General features: G+C 31.9%; 1 protein-coding gene across 2 annotated transcripts; it reads left to right on the plus strand.

Moving 5' to 3' along the window:
• The first annotated feature begins 18,379 nt into the window (after positions 1-18,379).
• Positions 18,380-21,785, plus strand: LOC142521700 (uncharacterized). 2 transcript variants are annotated; one of them, XR_012814366.1, is made up of 8 exons: positions 18,380-18,659; positions 19,085-19,170; positions 19,562-19,708; positions 19,843-19,951; positions 20,402-20,525; positions 21,035-21,305; positions 21,440-21,605; positions 21,681-21,785. XR_012814366.1 is itself a non-coding variant. In XM_075624838.1 (7 exons), the coding sequence occupies exons 1-7, from the start codon at positions 18,533-18,535 to the stop codon at positions 21,545-21,547; spliced, it is 972 nt and encodes a 323-aa protein (XP_075480953.1). In that variant the 5' UTR covers positions 18,380-18,532; the 3' UTR covers positions 21,548-21,785. The 2 variants fall into 2 exon arrangements, 1 of the variants encoding a protein (XP_075480953.1); XM_075624838.1 differs by having other exon boundaries at positions 21,440-21,785.
• Positions 21,786-24,809: the final 3,024 nt, after the last annotated feature.

A 24,809-nucleotide genomic window follows, 5' to 3' on the forward strand; every position in this document is an offset into this window, starting at 1 on the left:
TCTCCTTCAAATATTTATATTTAATTGCCTCTTTTTCAAAAATAAAAATAAAAATAATATATTAGAATATGTAAATTACCATGCACTATTACTATATAGAGTTTACCGAATTTGCCCCTAATTTACAACCTTTTGCTACGGTTGAAATTCGCAAATTTCAATAAAATAGCAAGCGTTCGATCTAATTTTTTTTACCATCGACTACGTCTAATTATATTGTAAATACAATGTTCATCCGACATGATATACGAAGGATAACATGAGGATTACAAGTTCAAACAATCTCAATGATAGATAAAATTATTAAAAGTTAGATCGCTTCAAATGTATATAAGTTACGATCGTATCTGGATTTATCCTTGAGAAAAATCATTCTCTCTTAGGTTTAGTTGGACAAAACTAGATAACCGAGTTACCCAATATACATAATATGTTAGAATTCAAGACTAATTAAAGGGCATTTTAAATTTTCATTCGATGACAAAAATACATCAATCTGTTTCATTATTTAATTTGAGGGGAGAAAATATACCAGAAATGAGGAGGAAAAAAGTTAGTGTTTATTACATGGTTGACTACGACACATGCACGTCATATGATAGAATCGCTATTAGATATACAGGCACATACTTCTGTGTCCACAACTGAGGTTGACACTCACCTATTAGATATACAATTTTGATATGTTTCATCACATCAAATAGGTGAGTGTTACTTTAATAGTAGACACAGAAATGAGTATGATTGACGGACAATATAAGCAAAAACTGTATTTTAGTGTGTTGTGCGCAGCAGGTCACTCTCAAAAAATAATTAAAATTTATCACATCTTATTTTAATTTTCTTCCCACTAAAAAATATGCAAGTAGTAAGCAGAACTGTATTGTAGTGTGTTGTGCGCACCAGGTCACTCTCACTACAATTTCCTCGCTTGCTTGCCCCCTTCACCTCATCATGCAAGTCATTCCCCACCATCCGACATTAAATTAAGCATAATTGGTTCTAAAATAAATTTACTGTAAATAAATTTCTTATAGTAAATTTATTTTAAACATTAAACACTCTCTTGAACAGTGATAAATGATTTCATCGATATTACGTGCCATTGTCAAAAAAAGTTCGTTGCAGTTTGTCATTGACTGTAACCATATTAATTGTTTTTTACTGATGTTCCAACGGTTATATGTTTAACGGTGATTCATCTGGGTCTAAGCCATATTGGTATTGGCTTAGAATCGATGTATGTCTTGGACTGATATATGATTTATTAGTTATATGTTTACATCAAAAATTAATATTATAGTTTGTTGATTAAATTTATCAAATAATGAAATTAGCAACTCCAAAAAAAAATATTGAAGAAAAGTCCTATGAAAATTGTTATCCCCCTCAAGAAAATTCCCATCTTATATTCTCGATTGCATGAAATTTCAAATATGATGAAATATGAAGTAAAGTCAATTCTTATTAAATTAAAGTTTATTGAGATTGTGCACTTTAACTTTGATTTTTTTTTTTGGGTAGACGTTTAATTGGTGTATCTTTCTTATTTCAAATTACTTTTAATTTGATTATATATTTTTATTGTTTTAAGGTTAAAACATAAATCACATTATTAATTGGCAAAACTTGTGTGAGACGGTCTCACGGATCGTGTTTTCTGAGAGATTTCTTTTTTGGGTCATCCATGAAAAATTATTACTTTTTTATGCTACAAGTATTAATTTATATTTTAGATATTGGTAGAGTTGACCCGTCTCACAGATAAAGATTCGTGATACTGTCTCACAAGAGACCTACTATTATCACTAATATTTTAGTGGTTCAAATATAATAATCATTTTTGGACAGATTATAAAAATTTAAATAAATGAATCAAGACTTAATTGTGATACGTGGCTATGGAGGAGGGGCTGTTAAAGGAAAAACAAATGGAAATATGACAGATGTTGAACGAGAGTAATCAAACCAGTAATAATGTTGAAGAACTTGATAAACCTAAATAATGATAATAACATATGATTCAAGCAACCACTGTCACAGTCCCGAGACCAAAGCATATTGACATCCGTCATTGTTTAATAATAAGATTTTTTCGAAAATTAATAAATATATTAATTAAATGGTACAATTTTTTATGCTTATTTACACATACATGATTTATTTATCTTAAATTTAACAAAAAATGCATATTGTGACATTAAATCATTTTAATATACTGATTTAAGACTAAATTCTTGTAACGCTGTATTAACAAAATAAAGTTTATTATCATGAAATCGATTTTCTTCATAAATTACAGTTTTATTTTACTTAATATTAGTAAAATAGTCTCTTATTTGAAAATCCATTAATAAAATGTTTTATTTTTATATATATAATTTTTCAAAAATATACCATTTCATTGACAATTTTCAATGTAAAACTACAATGTTTTATTTTTTTAAGATCTTAAAACTAAAATTGATTCTAATTCAAGCCATTTCCATATTTTATGTGTTGGGATTGAGTTAGAATTTAGACGAGAAGGTGAATAAATTTTTTTTAAAAATTTCTTCAAACTTGAGATATAATAGTTTGTTCTTGAAATATTAAAAAATAACGATTTTGATTTTATAACAAAGCGGAAAAAACCCAAAACAATCCATCGAAAAAACAGTTAATATGTGATACCAAAATATTATTTCGATACATGTAAATATCTTATCATTTCGATATTTTATATACGCATTTAACGACATTATTTTTATTATATGTAACTACTTTCAAATATAATTGTCATTAGATTTTATTATGTGTTGCAGTCAAAATATGAGAATTTTTAATTCACATCCCCTATATTTATTATATTTTTGAAACTACTTTCCTTGTCAAATGCAATGCATATACGCAAGTGTCAAATTCATTAAATACAAAATATGTGAATACGAAAAACCCATTAAAATATTTTATATATTAAAAACGTTTGTGTGACGGACGAAGATGCAATTTAGTTTTATATATGGATTTGAAACTTCTGGTGTGGTTGAAAACACATCAATCTAGGTGTTGTGCACTTTTTATACGAGATGCTCGTTTGATCATCTGATGGACATCACATAAATTTGAAAAATTGTCAAAAAGAATACATCACATGTTTAACCACAGCAGATGATCAAAATCCTTTATATATATACCTTAAAAAAAACCATGTAGTTAAGGTATATCAATGGAGAGGGCTAAAATGGGTGTTTGAAGGGGATGACGCGATGAGCATTGAGTTTTAAATTATTGTTGTTGTCATTTCGCGGGAAGTAAAGTGTCGAAAACAAACTACGGGTCGTTTTCAACTTGAAAAGTTTCTTACGTCAATCCTAATATTTCTAATTTTTTGTTTATCACATATATATATATATATATATATATATATATATATATATCTTTTGTGATCAAAGGGTAATTACGAAGATCCAAACAAGCGTGAGTATGTGTGTTGAAAATGTTTAACATATTTTTTTCGTAAGACGAGTCAAACCAGTTTCATAATTAAAATGAAAAGTAATATTTTTACCACAAAACGTAACATTTTTTCATGAATCAGATCAAGTTGGAGATCTGTCTCAGAAAATTGATATGTGAAACCGTTTCACATGAGTTTTCATGGATTTCATAATTGAAAAATTGATTTTTTTTAAAAAAAATGAATTAATAATATGTGCAAAGCCTTGGAATAATAAGCTACAAAATTTGCCAATTAATCAGCGGTCCCATTCATCTTCCATAGGTATGCACGATTCTTTTTGGACATTTTGTACTCTTTATTTTCTTGTAATCTCAAAAAGATACAGTGAAAGTGTATTTGTTAGGTCACAACTATAACAGGAAAACTCGATTCCAAAAAGACTGTTGGGTGCAATTATTGTCCTTGTTTGGTAGAGCGATCGAACCGTGGTGCTTGAGCTGCTGTGCGGTTTAAAAGATTTGAGTTGCACCATTACTACTAGCTATAGCTTTTGGTAAAGCGGTAAGCACTCAGTCATACAATTGGTATCAGAGCCAAGGTCACGGGTTCGATTCCCATTGATTACAAGGAGTGCAATTATTAGGAGGGAGATTGTTGGGTGCAATAATTGTCCTTACTTGGTAGAGCGATCGAACCGTGGTGCTTGAGTTGCTGTGCCGTTTAAAATATTTGAGTTGCATCATTACTACTAGCTATAGCTTTTGGTAAAGCGGCAAGCATTCGGTCCTACAAAGACTATTTATTTTTATTTTTAATAGGAGAGCCTTCAAACTTCTTGATATTGTGTTCCCGTTTTGGCTTAATATATCAATCCATATGCATAAAAATTCTAGAAGTGGAACTTACTCATTCACGAGTGCAGCCAGTCAAGTTTTAAAAAATGAAAAGATGTCGTCCCCACGGAAATTGAAATTTGACAACAAAAATGACGAATTCTAAATATTCGATTTCAATTGACTATCTACTATGTCTTGTTTTATTAGGCAATAACTTTTATTTTCTACTCGCTTTCCTGATTGATAAATACAAAGTGTTTTCAATACCGAATTCAATACTCCTATCAAAATTCAAATAGTTTAATGGCCACAATGATTTTTTTGACAACTTCAATTGAAATATACACATTCCGAGTTCTATAAGTTTCCACGGTGTATTTTCTTCTTATCCGATTCAAAATTTCATCACCCAATTGCTATATTTCAAATAATTGGCGATAAGTTAGTTGAACGCAATTGAATCAACACAAATAAAATTTATGAAAAATCAAAATATATTAATTAATCAATCCATCAAAGACATAAATTCAACTCTCCTCCTCTTCTATTCGTCAACGAGGAATAAGTAACCTCGTACCGGAGATTTGGAGGACTGAATAGAACTTAAAAAATAGGGCTCTTCGAATAAAGGTCACCATTTTTTTTATAATATAGCTTTCAAAAACACAAAAACATCATCTCTGTTTAAATATTTTTCAATCAAGAAGTCTACAATATATTTATCAATTTTGCATCAATTCTCTTGTCATCAACACTGAAGGAAGGATGTACCAACTAAAGTGTCTCTTTGAAAAGTTGGCCTCCACGGCCGTAGAGCAAGGTAATTAATATAGGGAAACTCTCATCATTCAACTTTTTTATGTTAGTAATCTTCAAAAATATTAACAATATATTCTTTATTGAGTTTTTTCACGGTGGTTGTGATAACCCGGGATTTTATAAAAGAAAATTGATAAGCTTAGTTATGGCCCCATACCGTGGCTATAAACTTGTGCAGTGTCTCTGGCATCATCTCTTAGATTTCTTAGAGAAACAACATATAGGGAATATATCAACCATGGATAACAAGATGAATTTCAGTCCTCCACTCTGTTCAGATTTTCTCTGGTCCGTTCCGATTTTGATTTTGTCTCTATTCATGTTCTTGTATGACAAGTCTATAAACTAAGTTTTGAAATATGTCCAAGTTATGCAAAAATATGTCTATATGTATATATTATGCTATTGTGGTAATCGATCGGTCTCCACTTATCAAGAAACAGGTGGACAAATAAGAGCAAAAGACGTTCTAGAGCTAGTAATGAAGTCCAAAATCTGAAGATCAATCATATGCGCTTAATTTTATTATGGCAAAAACTTGTGTGAGACGGTCTCACGGGTCGTATTTTGTGAGACGGATCTCTTATTTGGATTATCATGAAAAAATATTACTTTTTATGCTAAAGTATTATTTTTATTGTAAATATCGGTATGGTTGACCCGTCTCACAGATAAAGATTCGTGAGACCGTATCACTAGAGACTTACTATTTTATTATTGGCTCTGCTATAATTTTCTTCCGCAACTATGTCGTGTACTCTTTTGAATTTCTATTGTTAATGTAAAGACAAAGTTTATTTATGAAAAAGACTGGTTCTAGAAATCTGTTACGAGACTTATTGTTTTCAATTCTTATTGTTAAACGATGATGAATGTCAATATGCTTCGGTCTCGGGACGTGACAGTGGTCGCTCCAATCATATTTTATTATCATTACCTACATTTATCAAGTTTTTCCACATTATTACTGGTTTGATTACTCGTTCTACATCCGTCGTATTACCATTTGTTTTTTCTTTATTATTTTATTGTTTCACATAAGTATTTATTAATATCTCTAGCCTGAATCTAACCTAATGATTTTTCTCTTTGTTTTATTTTTTTTTCCATTTTCCGACACTCATATAAATGCTGTGGTGCCATATTGGTTATATCTAAAAAAAATAAGATTTCAATTTATTATAAAAAGAAATTATATAACTTAAAATGTTGGAAAGCATTTGTAAATTAATATTTAGACATGAATTTTTCAGTTGTATTATTTTAGCATTTTTTTATTAAAAAAATAATAAAAGTAATCAATTTATGAATCATGTTTTGAATAACACATTAGGTTTTGTATTTAACAAATATAAATAAAAATAAGAAATAAAATAGAAATTGTATTCATTTGTTGCATATAATTCAGAACACGACATCGATATATTGAAATTCGTATTAAAAAAATCGTTTAGAAAATCTTATTTAAAAATTTTAATAACTGAAGCAAATTGTAATGATAAATTTTGATTACCTAAATTACTGGTTACTATAACATCAAATTGAAATAAAAGATAAAAAATTGTAATTAGATGTTAATATAATGTTAAAAGTGGAGTCATTTTATCTTTGAAATTATTGAACTCACGTAGTAGAAACAAATTGTTTTTTACTCTAATTTTTTTGAGTGGACCATCTCATGTGCCTCACTTCATGTACGAGTCTGACTACTAGGAATTGAATTAACGTGATTGTACAAATCCATTTACGTCTCCTCTTTTTCTGTTGTCGTAAGATTCCATTAAAATACTTTGATTTATACAATCATGTTGTACAAACACATCTCAGTTGAAATCGCATTCTCAATTGAGACTCCTAGCATACTCAATCAACCGAGACGACCTGATACAGACATTCAAGTTGTGCTCTAATGCTCAAAGGTGCTCTTGAACTGATCGAGCTGATATGGCGATGAAGTGTGAGCATAGATATGGATGTCTCTTTCCTTGAAAGGATGAACATCAATGGTGATTTGAAAACTTTAGTGCATTCTTGTATAATGTTGATGGATCATATTTGTGCGTTCCCAATCACTTTATTGTTCTTCGGAGATTTCTTCTTTATTTAGCAACTCCTTTTAATAAAATAAGAGGGCTTTTTTTTCCTTTTTTTTTAAAATCAAAACTAACCAGTTGAGCATCCTAGAAATATTTTAGGTGCGGAAAATTATCAAAAAAGAGGAAGTGAATAATGCGCACATGAAGTGATCGTTGAGAAACACAAAAAGGTGAACAAATAAATGCAAAACAAATATAATAAACTAGAATTATGATAGAAAATAAAATAGACACTGTATTTTTTTAATAAAAGTTTGAATGTAAAAATCAGTATACGTCTCTTCTTCTTATTTTGTGAGAAGGATATCAATAAAAGATTTGATTTATGCAAGTCCTTAGACAAACTCAACTCAGATGATGTCAACACTTTCAATCCGAGACTTTAGAAACAACTTAACTCAGTGTTTTTTTTATGACAAGTCACAAACCATATACAACAAACTTCATAAACACAACAAACCATAGTAAAAAATTGTGTGAAAAGAAAAGAATGAGTTCAAGGAATGCAACTATCGGTTCAGGCACAAGGATCTCTTGAGCAGATCTTATATATACAATATATGTAAGTATATAATTTCCGACGATATCAGGATCCTTGTTCTTTGTAACCCACGTAGTTTATTCCATCATGTAACTGAAACCGTCGCTGTTATCAAAAACTTTTGGTCCATTTATGTATTGTAAGAGTTAACCCATAATTAATTCACTTGCAAAATGATCACATTCAATCCACTAAATTAACTAACCCTTTTTATATTATGGATTGATTTTTTATCTTTATCCTTAGAAATTTAAAAAAAGAGCCAAAAGTCAGAGCCTTTATATACTTGATTAATTTATGATATATGTGTATATATAGACGACCTTTCGAATTCTGTAGTGACACAAGTCAATTTACTCTTAGTAAATCAATTATATATAAAAACATTGTTGACGTGCAATAATTATTTTTTTATCTCAACATTTTTTTTGTGTGGGTAGGTAGATTAAATCATGGTGTTTGGGCTACTATGTAGTTTTAAATATTTAAATTACATCATTATCACCAACTATATATTTGGGTAAAACGGCAAACGTTCGGTCTTACTATTGGTATCAGAGTCAATGTCATGAATTCGATTTCTATTGATTGCAAGGATTGTAATTATTGAGAAAGAGATTGTTGAGGTAATAAGGTGTAATAATTGACTCTGATGAGTAAACCAATCGAACTATGACGCTTGGGTTGCTATGCGATTTACAAGATTTGAGTTGCACAATTACCACCAACTATAACTTTTGATAAATCAATAAACCAAATAAAGTTTTTTCAATATATCTAATTTTTATTTCAATATATGTATATACACACACACTAACACACACAGAAAAAAAAATTTGGGACATTAACTATTTATCGAGTAGAAACAATCTGACTAATATTTACACAAAAACACTTGCGAGACTGAGAACTTATCAGTTTTTTTAACATATTTAGTTAAATTATCTCTAATTTGTTCATCTCGGTACAACATATGATGATCTACTATTGACAATTTGTTAGCTTCAACAGAATGAAATATAGAAATTGAAACATATTATTTTTTTAAGAAATTAAACATAAAATTAGATAAAGAAGATCGGTTTATTCCTAACTAGAAACCACAGAAAATACAAAAATTGAAACAAATTATTTTTTTAAGAAACCGAACACCAGATGTACAGACTTCCCAATATCACATTATATGCAAAAATTTGGAGCAAACACATAAACAAACAGAAACAAATAATGAACGGAACACATAAATAAATACATAGAATGATATTTTTTTATCAAATCAATAATAATTCAAGAAAGGAATCATACCTTTGAAATTCGAGGAACCCTCGACTTGTCTTTAGAGAAGATAAAAACGCCGATTTGAATGAGGAAGATATATATATGTGTGTGTGTGTGTGTGTGTGTGTGTGTGTTAGAAAGATATTTTAATCGATTAAAAGCCTACCAAATTCTCTAGGGTGAGTCGAAGAAAATTTTTGAGTTTTTACAATTGTACATAGAGTTTTAAGGTTTGTACATAAAGAATTATATTAGAATCATTATAAATCTATGGAAATATTGGATACCTATAGATTTTTATAGCTTTTTAAAAAATCAAGTTTGAATATCACTAGACTTTTTAAGAAAGATTCTAGAAAAATCTAATTTGAATACCGCTAAACTTTTATAGAGTTCATAAAAGTCTATGTTCAATACTTCTTGTTAGGTTTATTTTGTCCGACAGATGATCGAAATAATAAGAATATCATAATTATATGTAAAACAGAGAATTTGTGTTTAATCAGAATTAAGTGTTGTGCCAGATGTTACAACATCTCGGACAACATGCAGCGGAACATTATATTTTGTAACACAAATTCACTTTAAATAAATAGATAGACTAGATTAAATTTGCACAAGTATAAATACTTGTGCGGTGCCTTATGACAAAAATTAATCACTAGAAAACCAAACCGTTTACAAAAAGTTATCACTAGTGATTAAGACTAAAATCAATTTCCTCAACAAGTTGAGAAAACAAATGCTTTCTAAAAACAAACAACGAGAATAAAACTAAAACAAGAAAGCAAAAACGTGTTGGCAAACAGTAGATCGACGAGAAGCAATCTTCGGTCAACTTCTTCCCAGATGTTGTCCGCAGATGTTCTCAACATTCACAGCAACACCGTATTACCACTCTTCTATACACAACACGTCTCTTGAATAAAGTTTTCTCTGAAATTCTGAACGTTCACATCTGAGTGAATATTTGACCGAGAGAAAAGACCACCACGAAAATCTCCCACGAAAAACTATCTTCACGAAAAACTCTTCCACGAAAAATCTCTTCCACTAAAAACACTCTCACGAAAACTCACACAAAAAATCTCCACGAAAAATTCCTCTAAGTAAACTCTTCTCGCCCCTTTTTTATTAAATCTCCGTCGCCCCTTTTTTATTAAATCTTCGTCGCCCCACAGCACATGTTGATCACCTCTTATTTATAACCTTCATCTCTCATAGAGTTTATCTTCCATAAGGAAACCTATAAGATATGATAAACAAGAATTATATTAGAAACAAAATAAACAATACCATATCATGTAAATCATTATCATAAATATTATATCTATAAAATGCAAACCCAATATTCCACATAATCTTATCAATAGGAAATTAAATTATAGGAAGATATTATATCACAATTAAATCTTAACATGATTATCTAAAAGGCAAAATCATAATTAAATATTATACTCAATCAAATCAACAAGGAAAATATAATATTAGGGAAATCAATTTAATATGGAAATTATATTTCCCTTCAATCTCCCACATTTTGCCTTTCTGGACAAAATCAAATCAAACTCAAATATCACAATTGAACTCCAGTTAACTCCCCCTTAATATGAGAATTTTTCTCCCCTTAAATAAAATCAAGTTAGTACGAGTGTTGTTCGTTGTGTTGGCAACACCTGAGACAACACCTGCAAAAATCATTAACAGTTCATTAAAACAAAAACATATCAGGGAAGCAGAAGTTAACAAAGCAGAACATTAAAAAGATCAAGCAAAAGTATCAGATAGATGGTATCATTTGATCATTTCAATTCACAGTCCCTTGAGTTTGAGTCGCGTCTTCTCCCCATTTTTGTCCAGAATGGACATCTACCTCCATAGTCAGACGATAGTCAGAAACTAAGTTCTCATAAGAGACAAGATCAGCTTTAGCTCATAATCACTATCCAAAATTACTGAGATAATTGCGTCAAAAATAATTTCAAAAAAAATTTCCAGAATTGAAACCCACATCGATTTTAACACCACTGAACCATCAAAAATCACAAATATTGGATTTCTAGCAAAATCCGGATTTTCATCGAATTTTCTCTGTTAAAATACCCATACCCTCTTGACCAACAATATTCACAATGTTATGTTTATGCATGACCTATTTATGCCTAATAACAGAATGTAACAGAAATAGAAACATGAAAACAAATATGAGATATGTTCACAAATGAAATGTTGTCACAAATGTTGGCAACATCTTCTGACAACACGCACAATTCCAGAAAAACAATTTTGATTTTTCTGCACACTTGGAGACTTATCAACTTTCTGATCATAGAAGTGGTAGCTCCCACACTAGAAGAACGGTCTTCTTTAGGACTCCTCTAGGTAGCTTTTTCCATTTTCTTCTATTTTTGCCTTCTGTATTAAATTCAGAAGAGGTAGCTCCCACAGTAAAAGCACAGTCTTCATTGGACTCTTTTAGGTAGCTTTTTCCCATCTTTTCTTCTGATACAGAGCATATGCATAATTGATTTTTCTTTGTATTCAATCTTTTCAAGTCACTTTTCGTATGAGACAATGTCATGGAGTACATGATCATCCTTCAACTATTTTGTGATTTAATCAGATTGTTAAGCATATCCAAGTGTGTTAAGTTTAGATAGAACAAGAAATTGTAAGTGCACCAGAAGATTTATGCAACACAGTGATAACACATCATATAACAGTATGCATGCATATGCAGTATATCTAAGTCCTAGAAATGCACATGCATGTTAGGTGTTGTCCGAGATGTTGTAACATCTGAGACAACATCTATGTATGATTAGGCAGAACACATGCTGAGAGATTTCCTAAGGTTGGAGAATCTCTCAAAAACTAATGCTTTTGTGAATATGTCAGCCATTTGGTTATTTGTACCAACAAATTCAATTCGAATCAATCATTTTTCTACTAAATCTCGAATAAAGTGATGTCTAATGTCAATGTGTTTTGTTCGAGAGTGTTTTACTGGATTTTTTTGAAATATCAATTGTACTAGAATTATCACAGTATCCGATTTCTCTCTAATGAAACTAACCCATGAAAATTGTGAGAAATCATAAACATAAACTTGACAAATAAGACTCTCACCTTTAGATTTCTTAATAAAAAGAGTTTTGTCTACCTCACCTCGTGTGAAGCCAATTTCCAGTAGATATTCACTTAATCTGTGAGTATAAGGAGCTCATGCAAATAAGTCCAGCCATCTTTCGGTAATCCACTTTTTCTTTCTTTCGAGTTTGGACACCTTCATGCATACTTCCAATTATTTGAGATGATGGATGATTTTTCTGAATTTTATTTGGAACATTCCGTCCATCATCTACCGCGTCATCATCGTTATTCGTTTCGTCCGCAGCTTCAGTGACTTCAGTGTCAGGTGTTGTGTCAGATGTTGCAACATCTGGGGCAACATCTACATTTTTCAGTGATATTGGAATTTCCAGAAACTCATCCACATCATCTTCAGCTGTTTTCTTTTTGAGATCTGCAAGGTCATCAAAAACAACATTAATGGATTCCATAATAGTCCTAGTTCTTAAATTAAACATGCGATAAACTCGACTATTAGTGCCATATCCCAAAAACAAGCACTTATCACTCTTTGAATCAAATTTTGCAAGTTGATCCCTGTCATTCAAAACATAGCACACACAACCAAAAACATGAAAATATTTAAGGTTAGGCTTCTTTCCCATAATTATCTCATACGATGTCATAGTCGAACCACTTCTCAAATACAACATATTTGAAATATGACATGCGGTGTTAAGGGCTTCTGCCCAAAAACGCTTTGAAATACACTTTGAAGTCAACATCACCCTTGCCATTTCTTGAAGTGTTCTATTCTTACGTTCGACTATCCCATTTTGTTGTGGTTTCTTTGGAGCAGAAAATTCATGTGAAATACCTTTCTTGTCACAAAAAGATGAGAATGAGGAGTTTTCAAATTCCTTACCATGGTCAGTCCTTATCCTTGTCACCTTCAAATTATGAAAGTTTGTAATCCTTGTGACCAATTTTTTAAACACGTTGAAAGTGTCTGATTTCTCCCTAATGAAACTTATCCATGAAAACTGTGAGAAATCATCAACACGAACAAATGAATACTTCTTACCTCCAAAACTTTCCACTTCCACAGGACCCATAAGATCCATGTGCAGTAATTTCAGACAGCATGTTGTCCCAGATGTTGGCAACACTGGGTGCGACACGCGCGTCTGTTTTCTTTTTTGACAATCTCCGCACACATATGATATTCCAGATGAAAGATTATGCATACCTCGTACTGCATCGTACTTGCTCAAGTTCTTCAAGGTTTTGAAATTTGCATGTCCAAGTTTTTGATGCCATAAGTCGAGTTCACTAACTTCTGCATGTTTGCATGAAATTTCCTCACCTATTTGATAGCAATTATCTGAAGACCTTGTACCTGTCATAATGCACTTTTAGATTCATCAAAAACTTCACAGTTATGTTTATCAAACTTAACAAGTAAATTATCATCACACAATTGGCTTATGCTTATAAGATTGGAATTTAATCCTTCAACATGAAGCATATTGTGGAGCTTTGGCAGTCCTTCAACACTCAAAGTACCCTTTCCAACAATTTTTCCTTTAGCTCCCCCTCCATATGTCACTCTACTATATTTTTGCTCAACATAATCGGTGATATATTCTCGTGATCCCGTCATGTGGCGTGAGCTTCCACTATCAAAGTACCAATGACCTGCAGTATTAGTTTTCAACGAAGTATAGACAACTTTACAGTGAGTTTTTACCTTTGGGACCCAAATTTGTCTTACTATAGGTCGATGGTGGGAGGTGTTGCGGAAAGTGTTGGACAACATTCGGGGCAACATCCTGCTCGACTTTCGATTCATGCAGTCATCCCTGAGTTTAAAACAGTATGGCCTGATATGACCAGGCTTAAAGCAGTAATGACATACATACCTTCGTTTTCTTCTCTTAGGGACATGTGTAGTATGTTGTCTTTTTGATGGAGAGCTTTTGATTGGTGACTTGGATTGTGGTTGTGGAGATGTATCAGCTTTTCCTTTCACAAAAACAGTAGACTTGGAAGATTCACCTATTTCAAACACACTGTCTTTGAAGCCTAAGCCTTTCTTGTCATCTCTTCCCATCAAAAGTATGGATTCAAGCTTGGATGTGCTTGAATTAAACTTGGACAAGGTTTCAGTTGTCTTTTGAAGTTCTTCTTTGGTCTTACCAAGTTCCAAATCCTTTTTGCTCAAAATTACATCAAGTTTGGCAACTACGGCTTTTAGTTCAACGTTCTCCTTCATGAGACTTGAGTTCAACTTGTTTCTTTTGGTCCAATCTTCAAACAGCTCTTCACTCTCAAGAGTGATTTCTTCATCATCAGCTCCTGATTCGTCATCTCCACTCAAATTTCCAGAAGTTGTGGATTTCAAGCACACTGAATTTTTGCAGATGTTGCGGCCAGGTGTGGCAACACCTAGGGCAACACCTAAAAGATTCACTTGCAACCAGCGTTTTTCTTCATTCCTTGGTCGAAATTGTTGTTGGACAGGAGGTTTAGGAGCTGGTGGTTGAAGTGCTCCGTTTGCAAGTGACGTGTCCATTAAATATTTATGTCAAAACAAAATAAAAACCAGAATCAGCACTTAGTATATCAAGAGTAGGCTCTGATACCACTTGTTAGGTTTATTTTGTCCGACAAATGATCGAAATAATAAGAATATCATAATTATATGTAAAACAGAGAATTTGTGTTTAATCAGAATTAAGTGTTGTGCCAGATGTTACAACATCTCGGACAACATGCTGCGGAACATTATATTTTGTAACACAAATTCACTTTAAATAAATAGATAGACTAGATTAAATTTGCACAAGTATAAATACTTGTGCGGTGCCTTATGGCAAAAATTAATCACTAGAAAACCAAACCGTTATACAAAAACTTATCACTAGTGATTAAGACTAAAATCAATTTCCTCAACAAGTTGAGAAAACAAATGCTTTCTAAAAACAAACAACCAGAATAAAACTAAAACAAGAAAGCAAAAACGTGTTGCCAAACAGTAGATCCACGAGAAGCAATCTTCGGTCAACTTCTTCCCAGATGTTGTCCGCAGATGTTCTCAATATTCACAGCAACACCGTATCACCACTCTTCTATACACAACACGTCTCTTGAATAAAGTTTTCTCTGAAATTCTGAACGTGCATATCTGAGTGAATATTTGACCGAGAGAAAAGACCACCACGAAAATCTCCCACGAAAAACTATCTTCACGAAAAACTCTTCCACGAAAAATCTCTTCCACTAAAAACACTCTCACGAAAACTCACACAAAAAATCTCCACGAAAAATTCCTCTAAGTAAACTCTTCTCGCCCCTTTTTTATTAAATCTTCGTTCGCCCTTTTTTTATTAAATCTTCGTCGCCCCACAGCACATGTTGATCACCTCTTATTTATAACATTCATCTCTCATAGAGTTTATCTTCCATAAGGAAACCTATAAGATATGGTAAACAAGAATTATATTAGAAACAAAATAAACAATATCATATCATGTAAATCATTATCATAAATATTATATCTATAAAATGCAAACCCAATATTCCACATAATCTTATCAATAGGAAATTAAATTATAGGAAGATATTATATCACAATTAAATCTTAACATGATTATCTAGAAAGGCAAAACCATAATTAAATATTATACTCAATCAAATCAACAAGGAAAAGATAATATTAGGGAAATCAATTTAATATGGAAATTATATTTCCCTTCACTTCTAGACTTTTAAACTTTACAAAAGTCAATAAAAATAATTAAATTTCCAAGATTGAATACAACAATTAAAATTGTTATATTTTCGTAATATATATATATATATATATATATATAGATATATATATTGTCCAAAATGCCAGCATGTCATGTCCACGTGTCATACCTATTCACCGTGATCACTCTTGAGGTGGTGTTAAGATTGATATATGAACTTTACTCATCTTTAAAACCAGTTCAAGAGGAGGATTATTCAAGTCTATATATGTAAGTCTCAGGAATTTTTATTCAACCGACGTGAGACAACTAACACACCCTCTCACTCTTAAGAATGAACATCTGGAACTCTGGAGCGTGAAATTTACAAAACATTATTGATAAGTGAGAGTATGTCAAATATATATATATATATATATATATATATATTCTGAATACAAGTGCTTAGCATTAATTAGTTCCAAGTTGGCTTCGCTTTCAGGTATTTGAATCTTTTTCTTTTTCCTTTTCCTCATTGAAGTCGAACTTCATGAACACGAATAGGGTTAGTTAGGACATGGTGGTGATGATATTGAAATGCACACACACACACATACCATAATAATGGAGAAACATTGGCTGATTCTAAAGGGATTCTCCTTTCCATATTCCCTCACTGTTGTATGTTTGAAAAAAAATGAAAAGATACGTCACGCAACACAACCATTTTCGTTTGCCTTTTGCTTCGAAACGTAATGGTGGTGCTTGCACTTTGTAAAGTTCTTTCCCACTAACGGTGGCTAATGTGTGCCAATAAAAATGGAGAATATTCACTCCAATTTCGAATGAGCTCCTTTCCCATGAGTTTGGATTTCTAGCACAACTGATCAACAGGGTACACTACTCTAAAAGTTATATGCCTTTCCATTTGTCCTTCATGCCTATGTATTTGTGCTGTGCTGCCCTCTCTCTCTCCCTCTTTTACGGAAGATGACTCGAATCCAAGACCTCACACATAAAAATAAATAAATAAATAGCATCGTGGGATCTCCAAGTTGGTAGAGTACGTGAACGCTTGATGAATGATCATGTGTTTGATTTCATCTATCAACATCATCTCAGAAGAGCACGTTGTCTGACTAACGTGATTTGCAAGCTATTAAAAAAAAACTATTACTATTCAAGTATATATAAATTGTGCATCGACTATATGAAGACATACCTGCGGAGAATCACATTCTAACGCACACATAATGATTGTAACAGTTAAAAAGGTATATGGCGTTGTGGATCACACTACTTGTGGTATTAGTTCAATTAGGCATATTCAATTCATATTTCACTTTTAACTCAATGACCTTCGTGTCGCATAGATTCTCAATAGCTCTTGACGTAATTACTCTTCAATTTCCAAGCAAATATTTACTTCTTTTTTATTCTATTGGGCCTAGCCCATTGAATCAATCCTGCTTTATATTCACGAAAGGTTGAAGTTGTTAGGGTCCAAAGGGCCTGATAAAGGTTGGGCTCAACTTCTAAATATACTAAATACACGTTAAATTTCTCTCTCCTCTGCTTTTTTTTTTAATTTAAAAAAGGCCTAATAATTAGATAAAACATTACCTTTTTTTTGCGTTCTAAGAATACATAGATAAGGTAAACTACTGAATTTTAGTATGTCAAATAATTAGCATAATAAATATAAATAACATGTATCTTGTGAGACGGTTTCACGGATTTTTATTCGTGAGATAGGTCAACTCTGCTTAAGTAATAATTTTGATATTAAAAATAATATTTTTTTTATAAGTGACTTAAATAAGATATATTAATATTAAAATCGACTTGTGACATCGTTTCACAAAAATTTTTACGAAATAATATAAAATACATGTGTCCACGTCAACTTTTTTGTAATTGGTAAATATTAAATTAATTAGCAAATAGAGCGCATGTATTTGGAATGCAAAAAATATTTTATGTTTTTACATAAATAAATAGACAAAAATAAAATAAAATAATTTTATAACTGAAAAACTATACATCTATAAAACATAAAAACTCTTGTTAGATTATCTCATAGGTCTTCGATCAAATTCATAAAAATATATATTTTTTATCGTAGACATGAATCAGATCAACTTGTTTTACAAGAGATATATTATTTATTAAAAAAATCGACTGATATGAAAACAACACATAAAAGATGATTAATTTATAATATACAAAAATTCTTATAAAATCATCTCATAAGTCAATTATGTGATATATATATATTTATTAATTAAAATATATTATTTTTTGTATTAAAAATAATATAATAGGTCTCTTGTGAGACGTTCTCACGAATCTTTATCTGTGAGACGGGTCAACCTTACCGATATTCACAATAAAAAGTAATACTTTTAGCATAAAAAGTAATATTTTTTCATGGATAACCTAAATAAGATATTCGTTTAACAAATTACGATCTGTGAGACCGTCTCACACCAGTTTTTGTTAAAATAATATTAGGTAGGTCGGATGTACACACAGAATTTACTTCAAATCAGAGAAAGTCTGTTCTACTCTTCCTTCAATATTATCGTTTGAAGTCTTTTTTTTTTGTTGAAATAACCGAAGAAGTTGTGTTTAGGTAGGCTTGAGAGGTATTTTAGGGGTCTGCCGCATGATTTACGCTGATTTTTTGAAATTTATCACCAAATTCTGTGAAAATGGGTCGTGGGCACACCGAGTTTTCACCATTGCTGCCACCGACTCCGATCACCAAGCACTCGGAGATTGACCTTGAGAGTGGCACGGAGGACCAGATTCAGTGCCGAATATGCCTCGAAACTGACGGTATAACTCCTCAAATCTCCTCAATTTTCAATTTTTGAAAATTTTAGTTCTGGCAGATAAAGCAGTCAACTTGAAAAAGTAGCAAGTTTCGCATGATTTGTGAGATGTTTATTTTTTAAAATTGTGGAAGGATGCGATACGCAATTTTTCTTAGTTTTTGTTTTTTTTATTTACATTTATAATTCTTAAATAAGACAATCTGTTATCCTTATATAGATTTATAATTTTTTAAATCACAACTTTAATCTTGGGCTTTTTTTGGGTCTAAAATCACTGTTTTTTGTTAGCATAAAAAAATTTGGATGTTTACTTCTGATGCAAAATGGAGGATTTTGATCGACAGTGTTGCATATATGGATGCATTAATATAAACCTCACTGCGTGATTTTACTGACTCACAAGCTACATTTTCTGTTCCTAAATAGGTCGGGATTTCATTGCTCCCTGCAAGTGCAAAGGGACATCTAAGTATGTTCACAGAGCTTGTCTGAATCATTGGCGCGCTGTTAAGGTACATATTTATTAGTAGCATAAAACATAATCTTCATTTGAGTTTCTTGCAAATCAAGTTTATAACATGGCATTCTCTTTTAATTCTACATCTGTCACCCCCACTGAATTCTGTAACTGTTCTACTCATGTGCAAATGATTTTCTTTTACTTTTTTTGGTGGTAGTATATTAGTTTTATTAATTTAGTTCCTAAATTTGTCATGCTATTTTACCTGCCTGTTATTCCCTTTATTTCATGATTGCTGTTAGTCGATACGGAAAATATATTTAAAAACGACACTTATGTTCGTTGAGTAGAACTGTCTTAACAAATGCTACTCCTGTATTTTTAAAAAAAATTTGAATTAGGTTATTTGATCTATATTTCCTCGTTTGTTTTTGTTGGTGCAGGAAGGGTTTGCTTTCGCTCATTGCACAACTTGCAAGGCTCCTTATTATTTGAAAGCTGATGACATAGCTGATAGGAGATGGCGAACAATGAAGTTCAGATTTTTTGTTACAAGGGATATTACATTCATCTTTTTGGCAATTCAGATGGTAGTTGATTATTGGAACCCTTTTCAAATTTATTTTCTGTTCCTTCCCATATATTTTCTTGTGTTTATGTTGTGATAATGCCAGTAGCTCTTTCATTCCTAGTATTTTTACGATTTTTATTACAATTATTATAGGTCATTGCTCTATTGGCATACTTGGTGTATCTTATTGATGGTAGCCAGAAATTTTGGCTTTATCTAACCTGTGGTTTCGGCAGCGAACTTAGTTTCTACTACGTGTGTGGTAATACTTCTTGAGCTTCAGATTGGTTATGATGCCACTGTCAATACTTATATTTCAAGTAGTTATTTGCTTGATTTGAATTTTGGAATGTATGACGAACAATGTGGCTGGTCATAACTCTAGATATTTTAATGTTATCAACAATTATTTTATATTCTATTTTGGTTTAATTTAGCATACTTCTTGCATGCTCATCACGGTTCTCTCATTTTGTATCCAACAAAAATTAAACAATTCACATTGCCTGAATAAAGAACAACATATTGGAAAGAAGGATATAAAATTTTTAGTCAGAGCTGAAATATGTCGTTGTGAGTAATCTATATTGGGCACAGATGCATGGTCCTATCTGTAAGTATATTATGTATTAAAGAATGGTTGTTATGTGTGTTGCTTTTCATACTTAATTCCTGTTGCAAGCACATTTATGACTTCAAACTTTATTTCCAGGGACTGTATTGTTTTTCGCTTTTCTCGGCTTATCTGGGTGTTTCATTACTTGTTTCGATCAAAGAATCCGCAACGATCCAGCTGTACCATGTCGTGAATTGCAACATTGCTGTTGTGAGCTTGGGTATTATATTTTTTATTATATGATATCTTTCAATTTATCATAATATTGTACATTTATGATCTCAGCTATGGTGATCAGTTACTCTCATATTGTGTTTTGTTCCTTGTATCTAGACTCTTTCTTATCAAAATTAGCCAACTTAAAGAAAAATCTTTGATCTGCAATTCTTATCATTGTATAAAGTGGTAACAGGGTGTTTTTGTGGAGTTAGACCTAGATTTTATGCCAAGGACGAAGATCCATTTTTTGCATAGCCTAGTGAGTAAACCTTCTTCACGCTGTGCTTTGCATGAATCCACATCCCATTCAAATCAATTTGATTTATTCTTCTAACATTGATCTTATGTTTGTGTTATGATCAATTTTTTTTGTCTTTTCTTTTATAATTTTAGAACAATGAATTCAGTGAAAAAGTTATTACCTGATGGTTCTTGTGGTTTTGAATTCTGCTTAACTTATAAGTCTATGTATTTCGAGTTAAACTGTTCGTCCTTGTGCCATTTGTTCAGGACGTGCTTTGACTGCCAATTGCCTCCTACTCTTAGTTTGTGGTCTACATATAGCTCCAGATCGGAAAGTTGTGATTGTGCATCCTGTGAATGTGGTTGCCTGGAAGTAAATAATGAAGCTGGTCTGCCATTATTATGTATTGTGGCTATAATTGTGATATGTTTATTTTCTGTATTCGGCATATTTTATAGCGTATTGGTGGCCACTATGGTTGGGCAAAGGATTTGGCAACGACACTACCACATACTTGCAAAAAGAATGCTAACAGAAGTGAGTCAGCGCTGCATTTTTTCATTTGTTTTCTGTTTTCTGTTCGAGGAACCGAGACTACCTTGCTTTCCCCCCAGCTTTTTATTATCAATCAATTTTTGTTTAGTTTTCTGCTATATATGTTTATTTGGTAGGAATATGTTGTTGAGAACGTGGATGATGAGATGAATGAAGCCTCTTGGTCACCCCCGCCACTTGCTCCTGACGATGTTCAGCAGCTGAAAGCTCTTGGACTTCTCTGAATTGCCAGAAGTTTAACAAAGTATTCCCACGTATAGACATGGAACGGCGTTTCAGTTGGTATTCCTATTCTCTGTTAATATGCTCTGGTAATTATGTAGCATCGACATATAGAAATGTGCTCGTTTTCTATAGGTTTCACTCGATTATCTACGTCCATATATGAATCTATGCTGCACCTTCGAATCCCTACGGTGTTATTATCGTAATAGATGGTCACTTGGAGGTTGGAATCGACTATGAACTTTGTTGGAGTGCAGTATTTGCTTTTGCTAGGAGAGCCATCAACTCGTAACAACATTTGAGTTGTATGGTTTAAAATATTGAAGTTGAACTGTATTTTGGTAAAGTGATAGACTTTTGATCTTTATAATTGATATTAAAGTCAATGTCATGTGTTTGATTCTCGTAGATTTCTAGTGGCGTAATTATTGGGAGTACGATTTTTAAGTTGTGATAATTTTTTCTGCTAGGAGCGTGAACGATACGTGACATTCAACATTTTAAATTATCCCGTATAAATCTCCACATGTAGATTATCCATGTCTATTACAAACATAAACCCGCCTTAAAAGTTGGTTCAAATAATCTTAAAAACTTGTCAATTTGAATTCACATTTAAGAGGTTCGTCGACAACGCTTGGCTATTTGAATTTACATGTAAGAGGTTCGTCGGCTGATATGTATGTATCTTGGGATTTTATCAAAAAATAATTTATTGATGGAAATTGGTCTGTAATAACAAACCTTTCAGTCAAATAAGCATTTGCCTTATGAAATTTAATTAAGGGAAAATTTGTCATTTTAGATTTATGATTTATTAAAACTTGATTTTCATGTAGTAATTGTTGAAAATTTTGAGCTTAATGAATGAAAATAAAATAAAGTGGAATAGAAAACTCAAAATACAATATTTGAAGAAAAAACGGCGCTTCAAAAGCAATATGGACAGGGTTTGGGTGTCGTGCGTTAGGGCGGCCTTTTTTGACCACCCTACCGCTCAGTGTTCTGCCCGAATTTAAATATAGAATACCAAACATATTTTTCATATATTTACCAGATTTCTGAAGACATTTGCATTCATCTTGTGTTTGCAGTTCTTATTTATTCTAAAGTAGAGTTTGTTACATTTTCTTGTTATGAAACTTGTGATTTATAGTGTTGTCATCACAAGTTGAAAGTCGTAGTATCTTAGGAGACGATTGTCATATTTCATGAGAAACATGTGCGAGACAAATTCGTCTTAAGGACAAAATGTGCTCTCTTGCTTCGACTTCAAATTTGCCAACACATATTTATGAGTCTTGTTCACTTCAGGTTGTAGATCTAATTAAAATGTTATGGAAAAATCCCTACCAACAATCTTAAAGCGATTTTATATTCTTTTTTGTTTGCAATTTGATTATGTGTTGACTATGAATATGAACAACTTCAAATTATACAATTGTACGATAATACGACGACTTGTGAATATTTTGAATTTCAAATATCATGTTTCGAAATTTTAATTGTTTTTTTTTTTTTTTTGTTATAGTCTTTAAATTTCATGTTCTTTCAAATTCATTTGAATGAACAACTATGAATATGTTGATTTTCATGTACAAAATATAATGATTGTAAATTATGAATAACGAGGTTTATGAAAATGTATGAAGCATTGAAGTAATCGAAAATCGAAATGAGACCCGAGTTCTTAAAAATTTGGACTCAGATTGAAAAAATAATCAATGTGATATGCGTCAAAGTATAAATTATCTCGATTCATCTATTGAAAAATTATATGTACCCACAAATAAGAGAAAATAATATTTCATCATATTGATTTATGAATATACAAGATATGATATGTATATCTTGTGAAATGAAATATTAAGCTTAGTGGCATTTGATGAACATGAAAATGATGTTTAAAATAAATATAGAAAATGAGTAAAATTTATTTATATAACGAAGGAATATATGGTGCAACATTTTATCGTACATCAATGTATAGATATACACTCGAATAAAGAAAATAGAGTGGCCGAAATAAATATTTGTACTCGGGATAAAATTAATGAATGCTATGTTTATAAATATATGCAAAGATTGGGGAGGGGACACAACAACACTATCAGCAGCAGTATTGAAAGGAAGTGTGAAATAATAACTGAAAATGAATCTCACATCCTTTTTTTTCTTTCCTTTGTAATTTAATTCTACATGCGCTTTTGTTTTTTAGAATTCACACTTAAAATCCAAATTTACAAGATATAAATTATTTTTATTTTTATGAAACTCAGATTATATATACATTGTTTTGAAGGTTTTTTTAAAGATGTATTTTGAAGGGATTATGATGTGACCTTGCTGAAATGGATGAGCCGGGTAAGGGGCTCCAACAGATCAAGTCAGTAATTTATATTGTTTGGGAATTTGAGTGAAGGTAATGGCTTGGACTAACACCTGCAAATGAAAGTAACTCGTGAATGGGCGCCAGAAGGATGTCCGGCGTAGCCACTCCGATGCTAAAGTCAGCAGGATGAACACCAGCAATATTTGAGAAAATATGTAAGTGCTTGAGAGTTAAAGGATTTCAGAATCTATAAATGACATTAATACCTGCTATTTATAGTAGGAAAATGAGGTAGGTACCTCGATTCTCGTGCCACCTACTAAGTATGGCAAGTCGGCTGCCCATACTTTGTAGCTTCTGATGACTTCTAAAATACTCCAAGTCCAAGTTGCTCTGACAGAAAAGACAACTTGTATCAATCACACTCGAGTGTGGTGCAATTCTCGAGGTGGCCCGGGTAGTAGGGTACCTGGGTACTTGTACTAAGGCCCGGGATATGACGCTTGCTCGGGAAGAGGCGAAGTGCCCGGGAAGAGATGATCTACCCGGGTCCTTGGGAAAGTAACCGGCATATTGACTCTGATCTGAGCTATCCAAGTAACAAATTGGGTTAATGATGACCCGGATCCTCATGGGATATCAGATTATATGTACAACCAAACGTGAAAATATTCTAAAAAATGGGCCTCTATTATTTTTATGGAGAATTTTGCATGAAAGTAGAGCATGACCCATAAGTATTTCAGTCCTTTTTGCTAAAGCATTAACTTCTTTTTTTCACCAGGGTAATCTGGCATGGTCCTGCCCGGTTTTCTCGAAAGAAAATTCGATCCTACCCATACAGACGTTCGAGCAAACCTTTCTCCCTTACTGTATTTGTAATTATACCTTTTCTTTTCGATATTTTATAAGTAAGAATTGTATATATT

Source organism: Primulina tabacum, chromosome 13 (genome assembly GCF_025594145.1).
Source record: "Primulina tabacum isolate GXHZ01 chromosome 13, ASM2559414v2, whole genome shotgun sequence".
NCBI classification, from domain to species: Eukaryota; Viridiplantae; Streptophyta; class Magnoliopsida; order Lamiales; family Gesneriaceae; genus Primulina; species Primulina tabacum.

Coding starts and splice junctions, on each gene's coding strand:
- LOC142521700 (XM_075624838.1), top strand. CDS start 18,533: ATGGGTCGTGGGCACACCGAGTTTTCACCATTGCTGCCACCGACTCCG. Junction 19,171..19,561: donor ATCATTGGCGCGCTGTTAAG/GTACATATTTAT, acceptor TTGTTGGTGCAG/GAAGGGTTTGCTTTCGCTCA. Junction 19,952..20,401: donor TAGTTTCTACTACGTGTGTG/GTAATACTTCTT, acceptor CTTTATTTCCAG/GGACTGTATTGTTTTTCGCT.